The sequence below is a fragment of the Pteropus medius genome, unplaced genomic scaffold, assembly GCF_902729225.1.
Source record: "Pteropus medius unplaced genomic scaffold, Ma_sr-lr_union100, whole genome shotgun sequence".
In the NCBI taxonomy this organism is placed as follows: domain Eukaryota; kingdom Metazoa; phylum Chordata; class Mammalia; order Chiroptera; family Pteropodidae; genus Pteropus; species Pteropus medius.
Genome location: NW_024342647.1, coordinates 4255772 through 4279804, shown reverse-complemented (window position 1 = coordinate 4279804; position 24033 = coordinate 4255772). Strand labels below are relative to the sequence as shown.

The 24033-nt window shown below is 40.3% G+C and overlaps 1 protein-coding gene across 4 annotated transcripts in view; it reads right to left on the bottom strand.

Moving 5' to 3' along the window:
- The window catches only part of ASTN2 (astrotactin 2), a 791570-nt gene that overhangs the window by 426645 nt on the left and 340892 nt on the right, over positions 1-24033 (bottom strand). For all 4 annotated transcript variants that reach the window (XM_039866760.1, XM_039866761.1, XM_039866762.1 and 1 more), the window contains one exon: positions 12032-12199. In XM_039866760.1, coding sequence (XP_039722694.1) covers positions 12032-12199 — 168 coding nt within the window. The remainder of the gene's footprint in view (positions 1-12031; positions 12200-24033) is intronic.

Sequence of the window (24033 nt, the reverse complement as noted above, 5' to 3'; positions counted from 1 at the left end):
GCAAGGCCCTGACCACCTCTGAACCTCGCTCATGTCAGCTGTAGAAGAAGGGGGTTGGACTAAGTGGTTTGCACAGTTCCTCTCGGCCCTGGACCTCTGCGTTCTTTGAACCCCCACCCCCACCCCAAGCTTGCCCCTGCAGAAGAATCTTTAAAGGCTTCTCGGGAAAAGTGTTGGAGAGGCCACTGTGATGAACTAATACCATTTCCTCCTCAAGTTTTAGGGGAAACTCAGGGTTGTGCGAGTGCGGGGCTGACACCCAGGAATCTGCATCCTTAGACTTTGAGCTGAAGACTCCTTACTAACCTCACTTTAGTCTCAGCCCTTCTTGGCATAGTGTTCTGCAAACCTCTATTCAGCCCCCTCACTTGCATCACATTTTTGTTTCACTGGTTCCCTTCTCCCTACCTAGGTCATTGGTGTCTGTTATAGACTGAATGTTCGTGCCCTTGCAAATTTCATGTGTTGTAGACCTAATCCCCAATGCTATGGTATTTGGAGAAGGAGCCTTTGGGAGGTGACTGAGTTATATGAGGTCATGAGGGTGGGGACTCATGATGGGATTAGTGGTCTTAGAAGAAATGGAACAGAGAAAAATCTCTCTCTCTCTCTCTCTCTGTGTCTGTCTCTCTCTCTCTCTCTCTCTCTCTCTCTCTCTCTCTCTCCTCCTCTCCTCCTCCTCCTCCCTCCTCCACACACATGCCGAGGAAAGTGCCACATGAGGACATAATGAGAAGTTGAGAAATTGGCTGTTTGCAAGCCAGGAAGAGAACTCTCACCAGGAACCAATTCCGTGGCATTTTGATCTTGAACTTCCAAGCCTCCAAAACTATGAGATATAAGTTTTGTTTTTCAAGCTACCCAGGCTACGATATTTTGTTGTGACAACCTGAGCAGACTAAGAGTGTCATCTTTTCCTGGGTCTTATTGTAGAGACAGTGTGAAAACTACTCCTGGAGCTCTTACACATAAAAAGGACACAGCAATGAATGTCTTCATCTCTGATGTCAAAGCATGAAACCAACTCATTAGACAGAAAACTCCAAGGGACAGAGAGGGCAGCTTCTTTTGCTCACCACCTCCAATAAAGGGCACAAGGCCCGGAATGTAATTAGCACTCATTAAGTAACTGCAATGAATGAAATGCAATATCCGGATCCCAACCACTACTTTCCACCTCCACGGCTACCACCCTGGCCCAGGCCACCATGAGTTCCAGCTTAGATTTGCCAGTCAGTCTTCTAAGTGGCTTCCCTTCTATCGCTCTTGCCTCTGTCCCTATCTATTTTTCTCAATAGAATGGCCGGAGAAATCCTCTTAAAATATAAGTTTGATGACATCAGTCCTCAACTTAGATGCTCTTGTGTCTTCCCATTGGGTTCAGGCTGAAGGCCAATGTTCTCACGATGTTCTACAAGGCCCCATAGGCTCTGGCCCTCAGACTGTTTGTGTTGGCTGTCCCCTCTGCCTGGACTATGCTTTCTCCAGTCATCCATAAATCATGCTTTGTTCCCCCACTTCCCTTAAACAGTCTAATTAAATTTGCAACCACTCATCTCCTCCACATTCACAGCCCCCTCTGCTTGCCTCCCTCTTTTTTAAATAATACATCATCTTCTTCCCAATCCCCCTACTAGAGTGTGGGCTCCACGATGACACTGATTTTCATCCATTCGATTGTAATTATGTATTGATGGCATAGGCTAGAGGTTAAGAGGTTAAACTCTAGAAGCCAGACTTCTAGGATTCCAATCTAAACTCCACCATTTCCTAGGTCTGTGACTTTGGGAAAATCCACTCATTCCTTGTAATTTCGTTTCCTCAACTGCAAATGGGGATAATAAGGCATTACATTAATTCTAAGACACAATTTTCCACATTTTAATGTTGCTGAAATGAGTACCTGTCTGGTAATCATTAGTATCCCATGGTTATTATTTGGCAGCATTTTTTCTTAGCGGTATATAAAATATTGGGATACATATCTGGTTTTGTCTTGGTTTAGTTAAACTCTGTCTACTGCACAGGGTTATTGAGAGGATTAAATGAGATAATATATGTGAAGTGCTTAGAAGAGACCCTGATACATAGCTTGCACTATATATGTTATTATTATTATTTACCATAAATGAAAAATAGAGTGCACTAGTGGAGCATAAAGCATGGGGTGAGGATAACTGAGTCTAGAAGGACAGCAAAAACCTTCTTGAGAAAGTGATGTTTAAGCTGAAACTTGAAGGATAAAGAGGAATGAAGAAAGTGAAAAATGGGGCTTATAAGAAATCGGGGTATGTGAATAGCAAGCTGTTGCTTGCACAGTGTACAGGACCTGCAGAGACCCTATCACACTGGCTACTGGAAACAAGTGACTATTAACAGGTATGGGACACTTAGTGACACAGATTTTGTATCCTAATAATACTCCCACCTCCAACCTAGACTTTTATCACCACCTTCTTTTTCCATTCTTTTTTTTTGTTGTTGTTGATAACTCATGGGTAATAATGTATTACAAATATATTTAGAAGTTTCATGGATTTTTCTTTAATTGTAGGATGTACACCATTTTGGAGGTCCCCCTATATTCCTGTAACACACTTGTTAAAGAGAATTAAAAATATAATCTAATTTCAATACCAGTAGACTACATTTTTGATGATAAATTCTAGTCTTAGAAGTTGAGAACCTCCCTCATTTTTGGTTCAAAACCCCAGAGGTAATCATCAGAGACGTGTCAAGTTCACTTCTTATATGCAACTGTACAATATGCGATTTCAGATCTCTCACAATCTTTTTCTTTCAAGTTCAGAAGCAAAGGTTGCCGTGAACCTTCAGTGGGACTGGCAAGTTCTCAGTAAGGAAAAGTTTCCAAAGTCTCTTTTGTAGTCCATTCTAACCTTCTTGTCTTTCCCAATGTCTGAGCAGTCAGTCATGTTGCCTGCTATTGTGGGCTCTCTGAAGTTTTATGACCTCATCTTTGACACAGATTGTCCTTTTTCAAAGGACCTCAACCCTCTTCTACAACATAACATTTTACAGCACATTTAAACCAAATATAGCAAAGCTCCCAAACAGATATAAAATGGTTTCCCTGCAACTCATAAATGCTGTCACAGTTCCACCTCTCAGTTCTGCATTTTTCCCTTGTCCCCAATCCTATTGGGTCTTTTTATTTTTTTAAGTCAACTTATTCTGGAAATTCTTTGTCCAAAAGATTCATACTTGCCTCTGAGAATTCTCTGCAAATACCTATCAAAGAGAGGATGCCAGCATGCCTCTCTCTTTGCTAAGCAAACTCTCTCACACACTGACTCCTGAAAATAGAAGCTTGTCACTCAGTCTGGGTCCAAATCCCAGTTGTGATAGTAAATATATGACCTTGGAAATGTCAGTCAACTACTTTAAAACATCACTTATTTTATGGAAATTGGAGCAATAATAACTATTTAGAAGTATTGTTATGAAGACCAAGTAAATTATATAAAGTCTCAGCATGATGCTTCATATATGATAAGTGCATAGTAAATTGTAGATGCTGTTATTATTATTCCAGCATTCATGCACCTCTTGATATGTCACCAAAGCTCAATGATGATTCTCTTAACTATAAGCTCTAACACCTCCATCTGTTATACGTAGATAATGAACCTGTATAGACTGGATCAATCTAATGAGATAAATGGGCTTTTATAATTAACATTCATTTCATGGATTTTAGGCAGACACACCTTGGTTTGTTATTGTTTAAATGGCTTTTGTCGGAAATAATTTTGAAAAGTTTGATTTCATTATCTTGCATGCCTGAATAATAAGGCACAGGGTTCATTAACTGACCATCAGTTTAGGTGAGTTTTGTTTAGTTCAGGTTTTAGTAAAGTTCAGGACCAAGGAATGGTGAGGTGGAAGCATTATGGATTCTGAGGATTAGCGTCACTCACTTCATGGAGAATTGATTTCCCCACTTGAGGCCCACTGGAGTAGTAGTATAGTTAGACATAAACCAATCCTGAAGAGATAAAAGACAGAGCTTGCTTTAACTGAGTTCAAGAAAGACTAGTGGTACCCAGCTCAAGAGGGAAGGTAACTCTCAGAAGAGAATTAGCTGTATCAGATAAGTCTTTAGCAAAAACACACTTAGCCTAAATGACATTGCCAGAACTCAAAGAGCCTTCCATAGTGCTGACACCAGAACATTGCGCTCAACCCACTGACCAAGCCTTGAGATTTCAGCAACTGAAACTTGTTCCTTATTTATTTATTTCATTAGTTCGTTCATTCATTCATTTATTCATTCATACATGTATGCAAGCATGCATGCATGCATGCATTCAAGAAAAAATGCATTGATGCAGGAACTGTTTCAATCCCTGAGATACAGCAACAAACAAAATGAGCAAAAGCCAAGTTTTATAAAATTTATGTTCTCATACACAAATCTCCCCTTTCTGGTCTGACATAAGTAGACTCTCTCCTGCTTATTTAACTGAACATCTCATCTATGCACTACCCTACTTAATCCCTACACATCTGCTTACATTACCTAGATATCTCTTATGTTACAATCTCCTTCAAGGCAGGAATGTTTTCTATTTCTGTGAATTCTTGAACTTTATAACTTCATAAAGTTATTGTGCCCCTTTAAACTTTAATAATACAGGGCTCAGCAAATTAGAAACAATCTATGAATATTAGCATGATATAAGACATATGTACTACAAAATTATACAATGTATTTTCATTTCCTTCTGACTGCATATGGAAAGTGGCTGCTGAAGACATGAAAATAAACTGAATTTGATGGTGAACATGACTGAAGTTCATATCAATTTGAAAAGAAAATTCAATCTGCTTTAAATGCCATTTACAAATTGTTTCAATCATACTTATGCTCCAAGTTATTATTGCTTAAAAGGTCACAGAAACACAAATTTTGAGCTGGAAAATATCTTAGAAATTATTCAGGGTTGTAATTTGTATCTTGCCACTAATTTGCTGAGTGACACAGGGCAACTTACTTAGTCGTGGTGGCCCTCAGTCTCCTCATTAAATCAGATTAGATGATCCCTCAGACCTTTCTTGCATTAAAAGTATGTGTCTACTAATTCTTTGTCGAAGAGAAGGAATATGTGACACACCCAAGGTCAAATGGCCAATCTGTGGCAAAGCTGACACTAGGATTGAGAGTCTGTGACTTTTTTTCATTGCACAAGTTTAAAAGACACACAAGGACTAAAAGTCAGCAGATATGAAGGTTACTGTAAATTTTGCTATTAGGTAGTCGGGTCCTAGAGGGCAGGGACTGTATCTAATTTTCTTCTTACATAATCTAACACAGCTGTGCAATGCTGGATTCGAGGTGTCTCATACAAAATTAAATTATTTGAAATATTTATTGAATTAATTAAGTGAAGACACACATGACTAAATAACTGATTATAAAAATGACATTAGACACTATGTTTTGAATGTCTGCTATATATTAGGTACAAGTGCATTTAAATATTTTTTATTTCATTCTCACAACAACCCTGCATAATAGGAATTACCTCATAATTTATACATAAAAATAATGAGCCTCAAATACGTTAAATGACTTGTCTAAAGCCTTACAACCAGTAAAAAGAGAAGCAACAATTTGAACTTGGTTTTGTCTTACTCCAAAGAATATTCCAGTTCTATTCTGTTTCACTAAATGCTGGAATAAACAGGTAAATAGATTAGCGACTAAATGGATTAGTGTTCTGCTGTTATTTGTGTCATGCAGTTCAAGTCATATTGTCAAAGATTTTGTATACAGAACTTAGCATGATACCACACATGTATAGAACTTTAATATAAATGTTTCATAGTAAGATTTACTCATAAAGACATTCTTAAGAGACAAAGCCTTATCATTTGAACTGTCTGGTGCCACATTTTAAGGACTGTAGCAAGTAGTTCTTGAATATTCACTTTCTGTCTTCAGAGAGATTAAGAGTAATGGTAGTCTGTTCTGGAAAGGAGCATAATGACACTCCCTGTCAACATTCTCAAGCCTTCATTAAGCCTTCACTAAGGCACTTCTTTGCCTTGGTCCTTGATTGGTTTATTCTCATCCCATCCACTGTTATGATAGTAAGGGTTTAATGACTGGCTTCTCCAAGAAAATAAGCCGTGGTTTGTAATATGTACTAATGTTGTTATTATAAATACCCTCATCCCAGCCTATTTCCAAGCTATCTACATGACATAAATGAACAAAGCATTCAAAAAAAGATGATAACAACAACTATCACGAGTCCATACAAGCCGGCTCTAGCACACCATGAATTCAATTCCATAATCAGCATTGTGTTTGGTACTAATCGTTAAAGTCCTTGGAGAAACACACATGAGCTGGGCCGGAAAAATCTGGCCAGGTTCATCTATGTATCATGACAATTATGTATTCTTCAACAGTGGCATTTCCCCCACTTTCCTCCTTCTTCCCACTCAGTTGTGAGAAATGATCCTTCTTATTGAACACTTTCAATAAAGCTTTAAGACATGCTGAGCAATGCCTGGACTCCATGACTTTCTTTAGCCTTATATCCCCCGCCCACAGAGGCGGCTTATTTAAGGGAGGCTAAGCCACCTCAGACATCTAAGGTTTCAATATGTGCAGGACTTGGGGATTTAGTGTTCCCATGACTTCTCACAAATGCTAATTCCTGATAGAAAGCAAAAGAAGGGAGGCTCAGCTGTTCCCTTGGGCTTGAATGCTCCCCTAAATGATCAGACAGATGTGAAGGGCAGTTTCCCTGTTTCAGTGGCCTGTGGAGTCTTAGTAAGTCCCTTGGTGATTCTCATGATCTTCAGATTCTTATCTTTCTATGAGTCTTCTTCATTTTATCTTTCCAACTTCAAACCTTGCCACTTCCCTAGTTCTCTTCCTCAACTCATATGCAGCACATGCTGTAGGTAACAGCACAACTATGCTGCTCTTTGTTTCTGAAATCATTTTAAACTTCCTTCCTCTTCTTTTCAATCATGAAGTTCTCTCTGCTAAAACACCCTTCCTACTCATACTCCCTACTGATTATATAAGGCTCAGCTAAACGTTCATCTTCTTCATGATGTATCTCCTGAAATCTCCATCTAGAATACACATCTCCCTGTTCTCCAGGCATGAGGTACTTTATTAGCGCCTGTTCTTGATTTATACCCTATTGTGTCTTTTATAATAGCTGTATATGAGCATATTCATTTTATCCCTGTGAAAATGTGAAATCTATGAAGGTAAGAACATTGTTCAATTTGTCTGTGATTTCCCATAGCACTTAACACACAGACTTATGAGTTGTGGAATTAGGAAAATTTTGTTTGAATTGAATCTAATGAATTGAAGTAAATTTTGTAAAGTGTGTCTGAGTCAAGCCCCATAAAAATATACACAGGGATCTTATGTTCCCATTTCCACTCTTTACCTGTAGATAGTCCATACATTTATGCCCCGTGTGGCTTATAACAGTAAGGTATTATGCTGAGCACGGGGTGGAAAAGATACAGGGATAAATTACATGCAGTCCCTGGCTTTAAGGACATTACATTTTAGCAGTCTAGACAAGTTTCCAAACAATAATTCAAGTTTTTTCAGATTTTTAGTCAACAGAGAGCTCTGATGATACTGTAGAAGAAATCATCCATTCTACTGAGAAAAGATGAGAGATAATTAAGTGAACAGAATTTGGAAGGTAGACAATTCAAGGGTGGAAGACATTTCAGGTAGAGAGAGGAGAGTGAACGTCAGAAGATAAGGCTTTGCATGGGGTGTCCAGGGAACAATGTGACTACGGGCAAAGTGGAGAATGCAGAGGAATTCTCTTGGTGATGTGGCTGAATGGAAGGGTGAGACCAGGGCATCTAGAGGTCAGATGACTGTCTACTGAACAGTTCTTGGTGATCCAATATCTCTAGAGCTGGAGCATATTTAATCTGAGTATACAGATAAGTGGATATGGAAGAAGAAAGTAAATAAAAGTGTATAAAATTATTTCAAAGAGCATGGGGAGGGAAAGTTCCTTCCTTCCTCCTTCCATTATTTTCTGTGAACTAATTATATGTCAGCATTATGATAAGTTTAAAATACACGGAGATGAGCAAGACACATGCTTTAAACCCCTCCTTCCCCAGTCCCAAACAAAGCTTAAAGTCTGGTGATAGCTCCAGACAAGGAAAGGACAATGACTCTACACAGGAATAATAACTATGACATATGGGAGCATGGAGGCAATGAGAGCAGACAGGGGAACCCTTATTCTGGTGAGGGCTGGGGAGATAGGAATGCCTCTAGCAGGAAGGACGTTTGGGCTGAATAAAATGGAAATAAAAAGAAGTCTCCAATCTCCAAGTAAAAGGAGGGAGGAGACATTTCAAAGGGAAAGAAACGGCCTGTGAAATGGATGTAAGTGTGAGAGAGCATGGTGTCTTCAGAGATCTGCAAGCACTGGTATATCTAAAGCCCAGGGTACATGGCAAATAGACGCAGAAGGTGAGGTGATGGAGTAAGCATGGTTTTATCAGCATAACTAAATTAACAAATATGGTGGCTGGGCTTCTTATTGTCTGTGTAGAACATGAGAGGATTATATGGGAGGAAGAGTGTTTAGAGCATTGCTACACCAAAGGTGGTCCTTAGGCCAGATGCATCAGCAACAGCTGGCAGCTAGTTAGACATTCAGAATCTTAGATTCCACTCTAGACCTACTGAGGCTTGAGAAGCATTGGTTGAGCATAGATCCTGATTTTGAATCCTGGCTCTGCCATCTGTTGGTAGTATGGGTTTAGTTCTCTCATCTTTCTTCTCTGGACAACAATATCAACAGCAATTAAGTTGAGAAGGCCATCCCAGTGGATTCTAGTGATATTTCCAGCTATAAGGGGTGTGTGTGTGTGTGTGCGCGCGCGCGCGTGTGTGGAATTCTAAGGGATACTGGTAGAAGAGCTAATCGTTTCCAAACTGGTTAACACATCCTACTCCCTGGATGACTCATTATTTGGAACTATGCCCTCAAGCTCGTGGCTAAAGGAAAAGATCATTAGAAACCACAAATGTGCACCTGAAGGCAGATCAGCTGGGAAACAAGGTCAGACTCTCAGAACTCACCACTCTGCCTAGCTGGAACTTTGTGGAAGGAGGCACCAATAATCTTGCCTCCTTTCTAAGGAAAAGAAAAAGACAAAAAGGAGAACCTACAGGACTAGATCCAGAGGGACATAATTACACAAAGGTTTACCTGGCTATTGGGTGAGAATAATCGAGAGAGAGAGAGAGAGAGACTGTGTGTGTGTGTGTGTGTGTGTGTGTGTGTGTGTGTGTGTGTGTGTGTGTTGGGGGCAAGGAGTGCACTGCCTAGGGTGACAGTGCCTAAAAGCCTTAAAGCCCAAATGTCTTAATTAAAAGAACGAAAATTCAGCTGTCTGGTAAAATGGCACACTAGAGTTGCATTGCATTTTCTAAATAGGTTCCCCAATAGGCCTATGTAAAGGCTACAAAAATGCGTCTGAACAGGCTCCCGAATAAAGGAAAAGAGAATGGTGGTTAGGGAGCCAAATCTTGGCCTGGCTCTGCAGAGATACAAGGGTTAGTCGAGAAGCTCTCTCCTTATCTTCGAGTTTGTGTCCATAGAGAAGTGGAAGAGAACTTGGATAGAGGGACCACTTGGCCACTGGGCCTTTGGCTCTGCACAGAGGCTTCCCCATGGCATCTGTGCCATGAGTTTTTTAGGAAGATTCCCCGACTCTTGTTCATGGCAAGAGGAATGAGCTTCTAAAGAAAATATACCAACACATTTGCAGGAAGGAACACAGGACTGGGAGAAAGGAAATTTGGAGTTCTAATACCAGCTTCATTTCTAAATTGTTTTGTGATCTTGGCAAGTCTCTTCTTCTCTCTAACCCCTGTTTCTCTACTTGTGGACTTTAAAACTGCCACTTATTGAGCAACAACTATGAATAAGGCATTGTCCATTGACTAAGCATTTACTATACATAAAAGAGTGTCTCATGGGTATAAATATCATCTTCATGCTGTTGACTCACAAATTTCTATCTCCAGCTAAGAACTCTTCTTTGCATTCAACTTTTGGATCCCAAAGCCCATTTAAAACTTTACCTGATGTTTATTAGTCATCTTCAACTTATATTTGATCTCCTTCATCTCGACCCTGACCTTCCTACACCCTACCCCCTGACTCACTCAGTAAATCGTAAATCCACTTGTCCCACTGTTCAGACAGAACAATTTGGAATCATCTTTGACTCTTCACTATCTCTCATCTCTCATATCCACTAACAAATTCTGTCAAATCTAGACTCTAAATATATCCGAAATTGAATCATTTCTCACCGTCTTCTCCCCTAACCCCCATATGGTCCAAGCTACTACCAACTCTTGCCTAGATTAGAATAATACTGCCCTTGAATCCCCCCTAAGTCAACTGGCCACACAGCAGCCTGAGCAATCCAGTTGAAATGTAGGTCAGATCATGTTGCAAATGTGCTCAAAAGCCTCTAATAACTTCTCATGTCAGAATAAAATCCAGTGCTTATAACCCTATAAAGGGCCCCAAAATCTCTGACCCCACCGCCTTCTTCTTTTCAATTTTGTCTCCTGCTCCCCACCTCTCTCTCTCCACCAGTCATGCTGGTCTCGTGCTAGTGCTGAACCAATGACACGTTCCTGTGCTCCTGCCACAGAGCACTGCTCCCCCTTGCTGGTCCCCCTGCCTAGAATATTCTTCCCCCAGATAGTGGCATGGCTTCCTCCATCCCCTTCTTAAACGTCGCCATCTCAGAGAAGCCATGCCTGACCACTCTCTGTGTCATAAACTCTACTCTCACTCTCAGCTTAGCAGTCCCTACGCTTTACGTACCTCCTCCCCGATTTATCAGCACCTGACAGAGTATATATATTTACCTGTTTGTCTACTACAGCATTGTCCAACAGAACTTTCTACAATGATGGAAATGGCTAATGTCTGAACTGTGCAACAGGGAGCCGCTGGCCACTTGTAGCTATGGAAAATCTGAAGTATGGCTAATGTGACTATGAAAATGAAAATTTACTTTAATTTTAATTAAGTTAAATTTAAATAGCCACATGTGGCTAATAGTTACCATGTTCAACAGTGCAGATTTAATGACTCCCAGAAATATAAACTTAATTAGGGCAGAGAGTTTTGCCTACCTTGTTCACTGCTATGTCCCTTGTGCTTAGAAAAGTACCTGGCTACCCAATAAATACCTGTCAAATGGATGAACATGTAAATACACAAGGAGCTTTCTATGCATCATCTCATTTAATCCTAACAACAGACGTGGGGGATAGATGCCATTTTTATTCTCTGGTACTCAGAGAGAGGAAGTGTCCTGCTAAAGAATGCCCAGAGAGTTTGTACCCTGTGAGCCATATCTCCCCATTTAAGGTGAAAGAGTTCTGGGGACCTAGTGTACAGCACAGTAATACAATTATCAACAGTATCATACACTTGAAAGGTACAAAGAGTGTAGATCTTAAATGTTGTCATCACAAAAAAAAAGTGGTATGTGAGGTGATGGAAATGTTAGCTGACTGTATTGTGGTAGTCATTTCATACTATATACGTGTATTAAATCATCACATTGTATATCTTAAACTTACATAATGTGATATGTCAATTATATCTCACTAAAGCTGGAAAAATGATTAAAAAAAAAACCACCCAGCTACTAAGAGGCAACAGGATCTGAGCTCAGGAATGTCTGAGGCCATTCAGACATTTTGCTTTGCTTGAGTTGGACTAGATGCTCTCTGTGGCCCTTCCTAACCCGAGATTCTGTGATTTTATGAGAATTTTCTCCCTTGCCAGGCAATGGTAACACATAGTTTAAGTACCAGTTGGACTGACAAACCTTTACATAATGTCCCTTGCCAATTGCTCAAAAGCCATGGTTCTTCAGGCAGAAGGAATGGATAACATCTTTAAACCTTTACCCTTCCTCCCTCTATCCCCAGCCCTGTCCCACTGCTCACCAGTTTCTGGGTCACAGAGCTGCTCACAGGCATCTGTTGTCCTCTGTCCACAGAGGTCCCTCACCCATGGGGAGGTGGCATTGATCTGGTAATACAGTGACAGCTTGGCCGGGTTCAACCAGTCTGAGATGTCCAGGTAGCTCCCTTCACTCACCACAAAGCTGCTCCCTGTGGACAAAAAGAGAGAAAGACAGCTATTTTCTCCCCGATTTTAGGGTACAGAAGTCTCGCTGCTGGTGCTACAGGTCAGGAACACAGACAGGTGCATACGAATCATCCCTCATTCCAAGGTCCCTTGTTCTCACTTGTCTATACACATTTACAGAGCATTTACAATGTGTCAATCATGGTGTCAGCAGCTAATAGAAACAGATACAAATCAGACACAAGAGACAGTTCAGTCTAATGATTAAGAGTCATGCCCTTAGAACTTGCAGACTTGGGTTCAAATCCTGGATCCACCCTTGCCAGCCACTGACATTGGGTGAGTCACTCAGTGCCTGCGGGTCTTCATTTGTAAATGGGAACTTTAATGGAACCCACCTCATAGGGTTACTGTGAGAATGAAATAAATTTAACATAAAGTTCATAGCCAGTATCTGCCCTGTCCTAGTAAAAAATGATTCAATATTAAAATTTTTTAAAAAGAAAGCTGATATCCTTGTTACCTACACATCTTCTCTGTAACATGGGCCACTGATCCCACAGGAGCCAGGTGGGTGAGTTAATGGGAAAGACTGGCTGAGTGTAAGGGAAATCGCTTGGCGTCCTGCCCTCCTGGCTTAGCTTGTTTTGTTTGTTTATTTGTTTTGTTTTGTTTTGTTTTAATTCCTAGAGAAAGAGAGAGATTATGAGAGTTAAAGAAATCTCTAGCACCTCTAAGGAAAAAAAAAGAAAAAAGCAGTACCTATACAATGGAAAAATGCCTTAATGCTGGGAAACAATTAGGGGAGATGGAGTTTGGGGTGAACTGGGTACCTCAGGTTCTATCAAAAGCAAGCAGCTGCATCATAGCTATATCCAGCTCTTGCCAAATAAGTCTAAAGGCCAGTGGTGCCAGATCCTCAGATTTTCTTTAGGAGAGCCTGAAAATTCCGATTTTTATTGTAATCAACCAGTTTTTAAATGATGGCTTAAATTTTTTCTTGAAAGCTTGCTTAGGCCAATCAAAAGACCCTAGCTTTGCAATTTATATTCTAAAATGCTCCTCTGTAATATACACACACGTATATATGTATGCACATATACATATATGCATGCGTGTACAAATATGCATACATACATATATGGATTACATGCATATATGCACACACATATATTCTTTGGGGGGCAAGGAACAGAAGACCATTCAGGATGGCTGCATATTGGATGTAAATGGTGAGTGTATATACATAGCAATATAGCAAAGGTAGAATTTTATAGGGAAAAAAGGTTTCAATAGGACCAGGACCAATAAAGCTGGACATGAAGAGCTGTTCTAGATTCACGGCCGATCTGGAGACCTCAGCAACAGGAGATCTTAAATTGTTTCATAAATAACATGACTCAGCTTCTCTCCTTGCATTTTCTTCTCTCCACTTCACTATCCACCAATAAAATCTTTCCATGTATGCATTGCAAACCTCCAAAGGAAAGGACTCACTTAATAGGCATCATTTTGGTTTGACAGCAACCTCTCTGTCCGGTCATATCAGGCCCTGCTGGCTGACTCATGGCTGGGCTCCTCTCAGCTCTAGTGCCCAGCTGTGGTGCACTGGGCAATGGCCAGACAGACAGGGTCACATTGGACCTTACGCGGCTGCCTTGAAGATCTAAGATTCCCTGAAGAGAATAAGGGCATGGCAGGCACTGTTATTTTCTCTATCTTGCACACATGTTACGATTTGATTTATATCATCCTATAGAATAAATTCCTAAGCGAAAGCACAGTGGACAATGTGGCGAGGATAAAAGAGGAGTCTATGTAAAACAAGATAAAAGAGTAGATAGCATCAGGCTCAGAGTAAGAAACTGACCACATTTGAAGTTGGCCTCAGAATATTTGGCAGCTAAACAAAAAAGAATAAGTCTGCTGGATTCCATATTTCAAATTTCTGGCAAGGGAAGATATGCAAATCTTTCTGTAAAATCATATTTTCCCCTCTGGAACTAAGCCCAAGCAGAAACATGTCACATGGGTCCTTGTGTAAGGCATTGAACATCAGTATCGACTACAGATTTTTCTTTTAAAAAGCACAGTCATGCTGTTTAAATGAATAATTTTTGTATTTATTCTCACTGAAGACTGAGGGATGGATATTGAATTGTGTCCCAGGGATGAGTCTGGCTAATCCCACTACTTCAGGAAAGCCTCACAGTGCAGTAATAAAGAGAACAGAGTCAGCAAGACATGTATTCAGACCATGACTCTTCTACTTAGTAAATCTATAAACTTGGGAAAGAAAACAAATCCTCAGTTTTCTCATATGAAAAGTGTAGATTTCAACTCCCTCTTCATAAGGTTAATATGAAGATAAATCGAAATGATGCATTTGTCTTAAGTCAGATTCCCCAGAAATCAGACTTAAAGGCAGACACTGGTATGTGGGAGGTTTTGGGGTATACTCTCATAAAGGGATGGGCAAAGCGGGATTAGACACAGAGAGAAGCTGAACTGTCATGCAGTTGCTGCAAAGCCCTCAGCTCCTCTCCTAGGGATCTCTGAGCTGGGATGGCCCTTCAGCATTGTTCCAAATCAAGACAAGGGTGTCAGGCCATTGAACCTCAACATTAGTCAGTCATAGCCTGTGGGCTATCCCTGGGGAAGAGACAAACTTGGGTGAAGTCGTCCCTTCTGAGGGAGGACGTTTCTCCAAGAAAGATGGAGTGACTGGTCAATCACCAACATCCCTGGTAGCTGGGGAAATGAGTCCCTACACTGTAACAGGAGATCTGGACACAGAAAATCCCCACATAATATTCACCACAACAGGTGAAGTTCCTGGCACATTGTGAAATCATAATTCACTGGAGCTATCTTAACGACTATTTGGATTTCTTAAAAACTTGGAAGCTCTGAATTCAATACCAGTGAACAGATCTCTCTCAAATATGAGAAATGTGAGTCTCATAGGAAGAGGCTAACGTCTTTAAAAAGATACTCTACCAAAGTATATAGTTGCTTTCATAGCAGAAGAGAATTACTATCTTTTGAACATCTTCTCTGTTCCAGTGGGATAAATGTGCTATACATCCTGCTTACTAATTCTTACAAGAGCCTTGCAGGAGAGGTACTTCTTCATTTTACAGAAGACAATATGAGAGTTAGAAATAATTTAGCCAAATTTGTATAACTAGTAAATGGCCAAAGTGGAAACTGACCCCAGGTTTTTCAGTGTCCAAACTGGGACCTGCCCATTATTCCAGGCTGTTTTGAGAATCAAGGGCTTCGGTTAGGTTCTGAGACCTTTTGTGATCCTCCCTCTCCTCCTCTCATAGTCTGTGCATCCCCCTTCAGTGCATATCCTGTAGTGTTGGAGAGATTTTGCTTTCTGTGATAGACTGTGATTTCCTACCGAGAAGAGGTCATGACTTATTCATGAGTCCTTATCGAGCAAGCTCTCAGTAAAACGTCTGGCACATACCGTGAGTTTAGTGAATGTCTGTGGAGAGAATTAATGAAATCAAAGTCCCATGCTTGACTAGACGGAAGTTCAACTCACTTCATCATGGGATTGTGAAGTGGGAATGCCTCCACATTGATCCCAAAGTTTAATTCGTTTCATCCTGTGAGAGCCAGAATACAAAATTAGCCCTTCAGAGTCTCCCTAGTTCCAAACTAAAACTTGATCTTCACTATCATGTCTCCTGAGCTCTTCTTGTTCACACCATGGGCTTATGATGTAGATGATTAAAGTGGAGATGCTAGAGGGACTCAGTGTGAAGAGGCAAGGATATGAGGCACGGAGATGATGCATCAGATAGTGAAAGGATATCACTGTGCAAAATGTAATCACCGAGACGTGATCCATGTGTTCATTTAACCAACATTTGTTATTAAGTCTTTCATTGCATAAGGAATAGACACAGAGAATGAGAAAAAGACCGAAGCCTTCAAGAAAATTATGGACTAACAAGGGGGATAGAACGTGTCCACAGATGGCTGTGATACAACCTAGAGTGTGTTAAGAAGTGCCTGAAAGGCATGGGCTAGTCTTTGGATATAAGGAGCAGGAAAAAGGGCACCAAAGACAAATCGTTGTAAAATTGGCCTTTAAACTAGATCTTGAAGGCTATGAAGGAGAACAACAAAATAGGCAGAAGTTGAGGTGGCATTTGCTCCTTAAGTCCCATTTTCAGACCTGGCTTGTAATCCTCTTCATCTCACTAGTACTTATAAAGTATTCCACTCAACTAGTATCTATCTATGCCATTTTATAGATTCATTCATTCATCCATTCACTCATTCACACGTTTGTTAATTTAACAAATAGAGCACCTACTATGTGCTGTGCCATAGCACATAGTAGGTGCTCTATTTGTTAAATTAACAAATATATGAATGAGTAAAATATAGTATCTATTCACCGAGAACTTAAAGTTCGGAAAGGGAATACAGAGATGCCAATTCTAAGACCAAACATGGGTGTTTTTTATTCCTCTTTTCTTATTCCCCCGTCCAAACTAACATTTCTTAAAGGTAAAGACCATGCCTTATTTAACTCTGCATTCTCCACACTGCTTAGAGTGTAGTGGAAGTTAAGAAGATGTTGAGGAGCGTGTGTGTGTGTGTGTGTGTGTGTGTGTGTAGAAAGAGAGAAGCCCCAGCTGAATAAGGTCAAAGAGTGGCAGGCAAGCAACTCTGGCTAAATTCTAGCATTACTTTGAGAATACACAGAAAGGAAAAGAAAAATTCATTATTCTGTGTTTCTCATACTTCTTTAGTATTCCAATGGACCCCTGTTTTATTTTCTTGGTTTTAGATCGAAAGTACCCTTTTTTTTCTGTACTCTGTTCTTTGTGCTCAAATCGATTTCCCATGAGAGTAAGGACTCTGAAAAGAACCTTTGCCAAAATCTCAACTTCAAAATGTCATGTTTCCTTATTTTTAAATATATATATATATATATATATATATATATATATATATATATATATATATATTTTTTTTTTCTCCCACTGGCTTGTGGGAATATACATCATCTAATTAGCCAAATGGATTTTCAGTTCAGCCCAATCATTTCCTTATCTAGCATCTGAAGCTTGGCGTTGCTCAGGGGACTGCACGGGCACGGAGGTCCTCATTAACTCTGATCCTCAATTACATTGATTATAAGCCTGCTTCCGTAATTGTACAGCATAGATCAGGGGTGAGCTGAGGAGCTCAGGCCGCTCCGTAGTGTCCTCTGAAAAGCCAGAGACACATCAGCCCCCAAAGAAACAGAAAGCTATAGAGAACTAAAAATACCACGGAAGGAGGTATCACCAGAGAAAATTTCCCAGAGAGCCAGACAGCAGCTGCGAATCCCTTTCATTACATCTTCAATCATGAGACAGACCTCTGAGAACCATGGACAGGAGGTTCCAAAAGAAGGCTCTGATACAGGGGTGAATGGGGAGCAGAGAAATGAAAGATCTCGTGGCTGAAAAATGGTCTTCACAAATGAAGCTCATGGAATTTTTCTGGCCAAAAGTATTCGCTTCCCTCTTTTTCTTCCCTCTTTCTTTGTGTGCAAAATAATTAAAGATTCCCCTTCTTCCCGTTACATCTTGTATCCCCAGATCCCATCTGTCAGGGTCGTAAACCCAGAAGAAACATCTTTCTAGGACATAGAATAAAAAACAAACTGTGACGAAGGAGAAATAAGGAGTCCATCTACCTTCCTCCCAGTAGACCCGCAAAGAGAATGTACCCACTCCCGTCTCTCTCCCCAGGACACAGAGCCCCAAGTCAGGCTTGCATACATTCCACCACCTGGCATTGACCAAAAGCTATTTAAGGAGTAAGCAACCAAACTCTGCAAACACAAGGTTAAAACAACAGTTCGAGGGTATGTGAGAGTGGGCAGAGACAACCTGGAGATCTGGGAGCTCTCAGTCTCTGAGAGCAACCACTCTCTAGGGGGAGGTGGAGTGGGTTCTCTTACTCATTTCTATACCTTCACCTCCTTATCATCTCTTTCCAGCTCTCTTCCCTTCTGCCATATTCTTTCCCTTCTCCTTGGATCAACATCAACCTCTTCCTCTGTCCTGTCTAAACCTGTTACGGGCTGACTTGTGTCTACCCCAAAATTTATATGTCAAAGTCTTAAACCCCAGTACCTCAGAATGTGACTACATTTGGAGATAGGGTCTTTGATAATATAAATAAAGTTAAATGAAGTCATTAGGGTGGGCCCTAACCCAATATGACTGGTGTCCTTATAAGAAAAGGAAATTAGGACACAGACACACACAGAGGAAAGACAATGAGAAGACAAGGGTAGAGACAGTCATCTACATGTCAAAGAGAGAGGTCCTCAGAAGAAATCAACCCTGCCAACACCTTATTTTGAACTTCGAGCCTCCAGACCTATGAGGAAATTTGCTGTTTAAGCCATAGAGCCTATGGCAATCCTAACAAACTAACATACTACCTCTGCCTGATTTGACAGCTATCTCTTAGTTCTGCTACTTTCTCCATTAATTAACCTTTATTTTGTGTCGTGGATCCCTAGGATCACTTCTCGGAATAAAGTTTTCAAATGTACACACCAAGGAAACTTATAAGTGAAACACAGGTCTATGCATGGAGCCCTTGGGGGTTCATGGAGTCCAGGATAAAAAAAAAAACAAAAAAAACCCTAGTCTGAGCTAAGTTATTTTCATCCATCCCACAGATGCCCAGTCTGCTGCCTGACCTGCTTCTAAACATGTCCGACATTACTGGATGGGCAGAGGGAGTGCAGTAAGATCATAATGAATATGCAGTCCTGCCAAAGTGTGTGAATGAGATGCAAACGACAAAGAGCAGAAGAAAGCTAAGAGAACAATGAAAAGTTCCAGTGGCTATTTTAAAGGGGGTCACCTTTTTTCTTTCTGTTTATTACATGGAAATACTATTTTTTTAAAGCTCTGAAGAATGGATCAGAATTTTATGCTGCTATCTATATATTTAATTTTAAAGAGTGTTAGAAAACTCTGAGTTCCTCTAGTCTAGAGTTTCTCAACCATTTTTTTCTTTTTTCATTATCACCCACTAAGGAGCCTTTTTAGACTTTTCCCCCCTAATCACCTGCCAACCATGAAATTTGAATATTGCAGATATATTGCACATCTGTTTGTGTACTGTGCTTTTGCCGTACATAAAAAGAGTATTTTGTGTGTGCCCTCCCCTGATGAAAATCAATTTTTATGTGTTTGGAAGTATTATTGTCCTCATTGAGAATAGATGCTGTAGTTAGACATAAAATGAGGGTTAAGGAAGGAGAAGGACGTTTCCAAGATCCCACTGGGATTAGTGAAATATCAAAACTAGAATCTAGACTGTATGACTCCCTACCTCTTAGCACTATGAGGGAGGTTGAGGATCAGAGAGGTGAACTGACTTCCCCAAGGCAACAGACCTGGGAAGTGTTGGGGGGCTAGACCAGAACCCAAGCGCTGTGACTTCTAGCTCAGAGTCTGTGCCCGGATTTCAGGCTGACAATCAAGAATAGATGCCGTGGAGGTTTGTGAATTGTCATGAGGCCAGAGCTCCCTCATTGGGAATGTGAAATAATACCCTTGGAAGAACAGGGAGGAACTCATTACTAAATATCCACGAAAAAGAAGCATGGAGATGGACAAGCCTCTGGTATTCTGAGAGTTCCATGTTAGAAAACTAGTGATGTCCAAATAAAGCTTATCAAAGCCTCACTTTCTCTCCCCAAAAGGATGTTTCCCTGAAGAGCCAGACCCACATTTGCTCCAGGCAATTGTTTTGTTTCTACCGTTTTCTGTCTTCCCTACCTCAAATTGTGATCAAAGTCTGGCTAAAACCGATTGCCACAGAATTCCACGTGCCTTTATGTATCCCTGGTCTTGCTTCAAAGTAGAGATAGGGGTATTTGAGTCTGGACAAAAGAGGTTTGAAGTGTTGAAATTTTAAAACAAAATTATTTTTCTCTGTAGGGATATAACAATGAGGTACGAAGGTAGGCAGCGGGAGGAAAGAACAAAGTCATAAAATGCTTCTCGTTTTCCTTTATTTAAATTTTTAAAGAAGAATCATGGTTAAAGATTGAAGGCATCTATTTACTTTTAAGAATTTATTGTTTCTTTCTTTCTTTTTAAACTTTCTTCATTACTTCATTGGGAACTTATGCATCAAACCCAATCTCAATGTTGGATTTCTTTTTGATCAAAGATCAGTGCTTCTTGAATGAACACGATGGACAGCTGCTCCCAAAACTCAAAGGTCTTTTAGCTCTGAGTTACTAATGTTGAAAAACATCCCTCTCTGTCAGCTACACAGTAAGACATGGGCTTAGATAGGAGGCAAATGGCTGGATTCTTGAGTTAAACAGACATGGATCAAATCCTAGCCCAGGTGTGAGATCTTGGAACAGATCACTTCATCTTGGTAATTCTCTATTTTTTTTTTATCTGCACAATGGGAATATTGAAATTGCCTAAAGACAAGACCATGCTAGCTAAGGCCTCTGGGTTCCAGGGGACACTATTCCAGGGGACCAAATTTACATAGCAAATAATGAATGCTATATATAATGGTATGTCTAGCCATATATAATATATATGTATATACACACATACATATGTATAGATATTATTGTGTATTTCATATAAGTATATACGTTTGTATAATTGTATGTGTCTATGTATATATGCATACATATCTATCTCTCTCTATATCTATATATAGAGAGAGATATATATACACACACATATATACATACATGCAAGCACAGATAATTCCATGAATAATTGTAACCTATGTGGATGGTGCATCTTGGAGTTGTGCAACATGGCAGTCCTGCCTGGGACATAGTTAGACAATAGCTTCATTAAAAAAATACCTTCCTCCTACCTACCTAGGTATGCTTATTTCCGCTATGCTGATTCATGACTTATCTCACATCTCCTCTGATTTTCACAATATCGCAGGGTGAGCTGGGTGGGGCAAGAAGGAAGGATACGACTTTAAAATGTGTTGCAGGAGTGAGGCCCTACATGAACATTTGGCACATATTAAGTTCAATAAATGTGTAATGAAAATACGGAATGGGTGGCTAAGACAGGTCTGGCTGACTGGGTTAACAAGCGAATGAATGCACCATGTGACTTTCAAAATCCACAAGGTTAACCGTGTTCTTTGCCCTGTTTCCCCTTCTTAGAGTCTACCCTCTTCTATGAAAAACACTTATTTTTACCTTTTCCAAAAAATCTGCACAAACGTTGGACTGTGTGGCAAAGACTCTCTTAACTGTGAGCGCTAAGAATAACCATATTAGCAATTCCTCCCAGATCTGTTTCATTACTACAGTGTAGGTTCAATGCCAACTGACCAAATTAAGCCCAGGCACCTGCCTGATTTTGTGTTTCTCACAAAATCAGAGTGTGTGTGTGTGTGTGTGTGTGTCTCTATGTGTTCCTCTCTCTCTAGATCCCTTGCCTTCTATTCTCTTCTTTTGTCTAGAAATGAATTTGGTGGGAAAAACATAGACCTTGGAATTGGCAAACCATCATTCAAAGTGGTAAGTGTCCTTACCACTTATCATTTGAATGACCTTGAGAAATGCTTAATATTTCTTTTCTCAGCTCCCTCATCTAAAAGAGAACGAATAATACTTACCTTGCAGCATCTGCAAGAATATTAAATGTGACTGTGTGTACTTGACTTATTGGATGTACTTATCAAAAGGGAGTTTTTCTACTATTGCTGCTATTAACCTAATTGATCCTAGAAATGACTCTGGAAGGCAGGTGTTACATTTATCGCCATTTTAAGGAAAAGGAAGCTCGAGGAGGTCAAAGGCATTATGTCTTAAATTGAAAAGCCAGGAAGTTGGTGTTTCCTAATTAAAACTCAGTCTGCTTGTCTCTGAGTCTAGAGCTCTGTCTGTAACACCAGGCTGCCTCCCATTCTTCTCACTTCAGGGAAAACATATCCACAGTACTAAGATGTGTGTGTGTGTGTGTGTGTGTGTGTGTGTGTGTGTGTGTACGTGTGTGTGCTTGGCATCTGTCAATATTCATATCTGGTTATTTCTCTAAGTATTGAGCTTCTCGTGGTGGCTAAAACATAAATCAGACCATGTTGCGAGTATATGACACGGAGAGAGAGAAATGGCAGGAAGAAGGTGACATAATAATGTAATTCAATACTTAATGTCTTCAAAGACATGTAATACATCCTCATGACATTTCCAGAAGATATTTTCTGGAAACTGGACAATAATTCAAATTAATGCCAAGCCTAAATCTAATTGTTTTATGATGCTACCAAGGACTTCATGAGGCAAAGCTTCCAAAAATCAGAGGTTTCAACAGTCACGTTGATGGAACAGATTTCATTGTCTGGCACAGATCAGAACAGCTGCCTAAATATATAATATTGGTACCTGGAGCAACATAATAAAGGAGATCTGCGGTTTAGCCATAGCGTGGCATTTGCAGCAATCAGATCTTCACCAGCCAAACCCTATCACAAATTCTGGGAAAGGTAAGAGAAAGCATACGATTTTTATTTCAGTCCAAAAATGAAGGTCTCGAGGCTCAAACATGATACAGGATGGCTGAGATCCACGTTTCCAGTATGACACGTGAAGGATGAATTCGCTCATTCTGTAGCCAGAGGGAATTGGTGGGGTGTAGCTTAAGGGTGCCAGGCTTTGGAGCCAGACAAGACTGGCTGGAACCCCAATCCTGCCACTGACTAGACGATGGACTTTTTGCCTATTACCTGACTGTGCAATCCTGGGGGCTCCTCTTCTATAAAATAGGGACGACAAAACCTACCATATACTCCTGTGAATAGAGGCATCTTGGGTGGTTGATGAGAAAAGCAAGTTGCCCAAGAACATATAGAATCTTTTCTCAGATTCGAAACAAACAAACAGCAATTCAAGGTATGTTTGTGAGTGTGCAGTAGTGGTAGCAAAAATTCTGGAAGCATTTACACTAAGTCATCAAACCAACAGACTGAGACCAGGAATAGGAAAGAAAAAGGGCATATTTAAAATTCCTTCATTCACTCCTGTATTACTTTTATAATAAGGGTACTGATGCTGCTGCTATTACTATTACTACTAGTAGTATAAGTCCAACAACTTCAGAAGATGTGGGGAGAAATAAGGATATAATATACACATAAAGTTATAGTATTGAGTCACACATATAGTAGGTGACCAAAATGTCCTTGTTTTTTTTTTTTTTTTTTGGTCCCTGGACACTAAGGAATATGTCCTCTCTCTCTTGGAATAGAAGAGATGGTAGAGGAAGGCAGCACTTGTCTACATAGTGCTGCTCCTTCCCATAGTGTTGTCCTCCCCAGGCCAACAACTTGCCTGTGCTCTGGTCCCCATATCCTGGAGCATCCTCCTCACCGAACCTATCCTCCCAGGCCCAGCCAATGGCGAACTTGTCCTTCCCTGGTCCTTTCACCTGGAAGTGGTCTGTCTTTCTTCTGCCCCAGGCTTGGTGTATGCTCCTTTTCCCTTACGTCGGTGTCACTACTAATGCACGTGAGTAAATATTTTGAATGGATGGATGGATGAAGTGACAAATGGTACTTTCAGCTACATGAAGAATATCGCCTTAGATGTTATCAAATGGAAACAAAGGGAGAAAATCACAGAATTCTCTCCCCACACACACCAATCATGCTTCAAATATCACCAATGAGCCTTAGTAATAGGCAATTTTTATTGAGAATTTAATATACTTTTTTATTCACTTGATCCTCACAGCAAAAGATATTAGGGGTTCTGGATTCAGACAGATCTTGTTCAGCAGCTGTGTGAGCTTGAGCAAAAGTATTACTT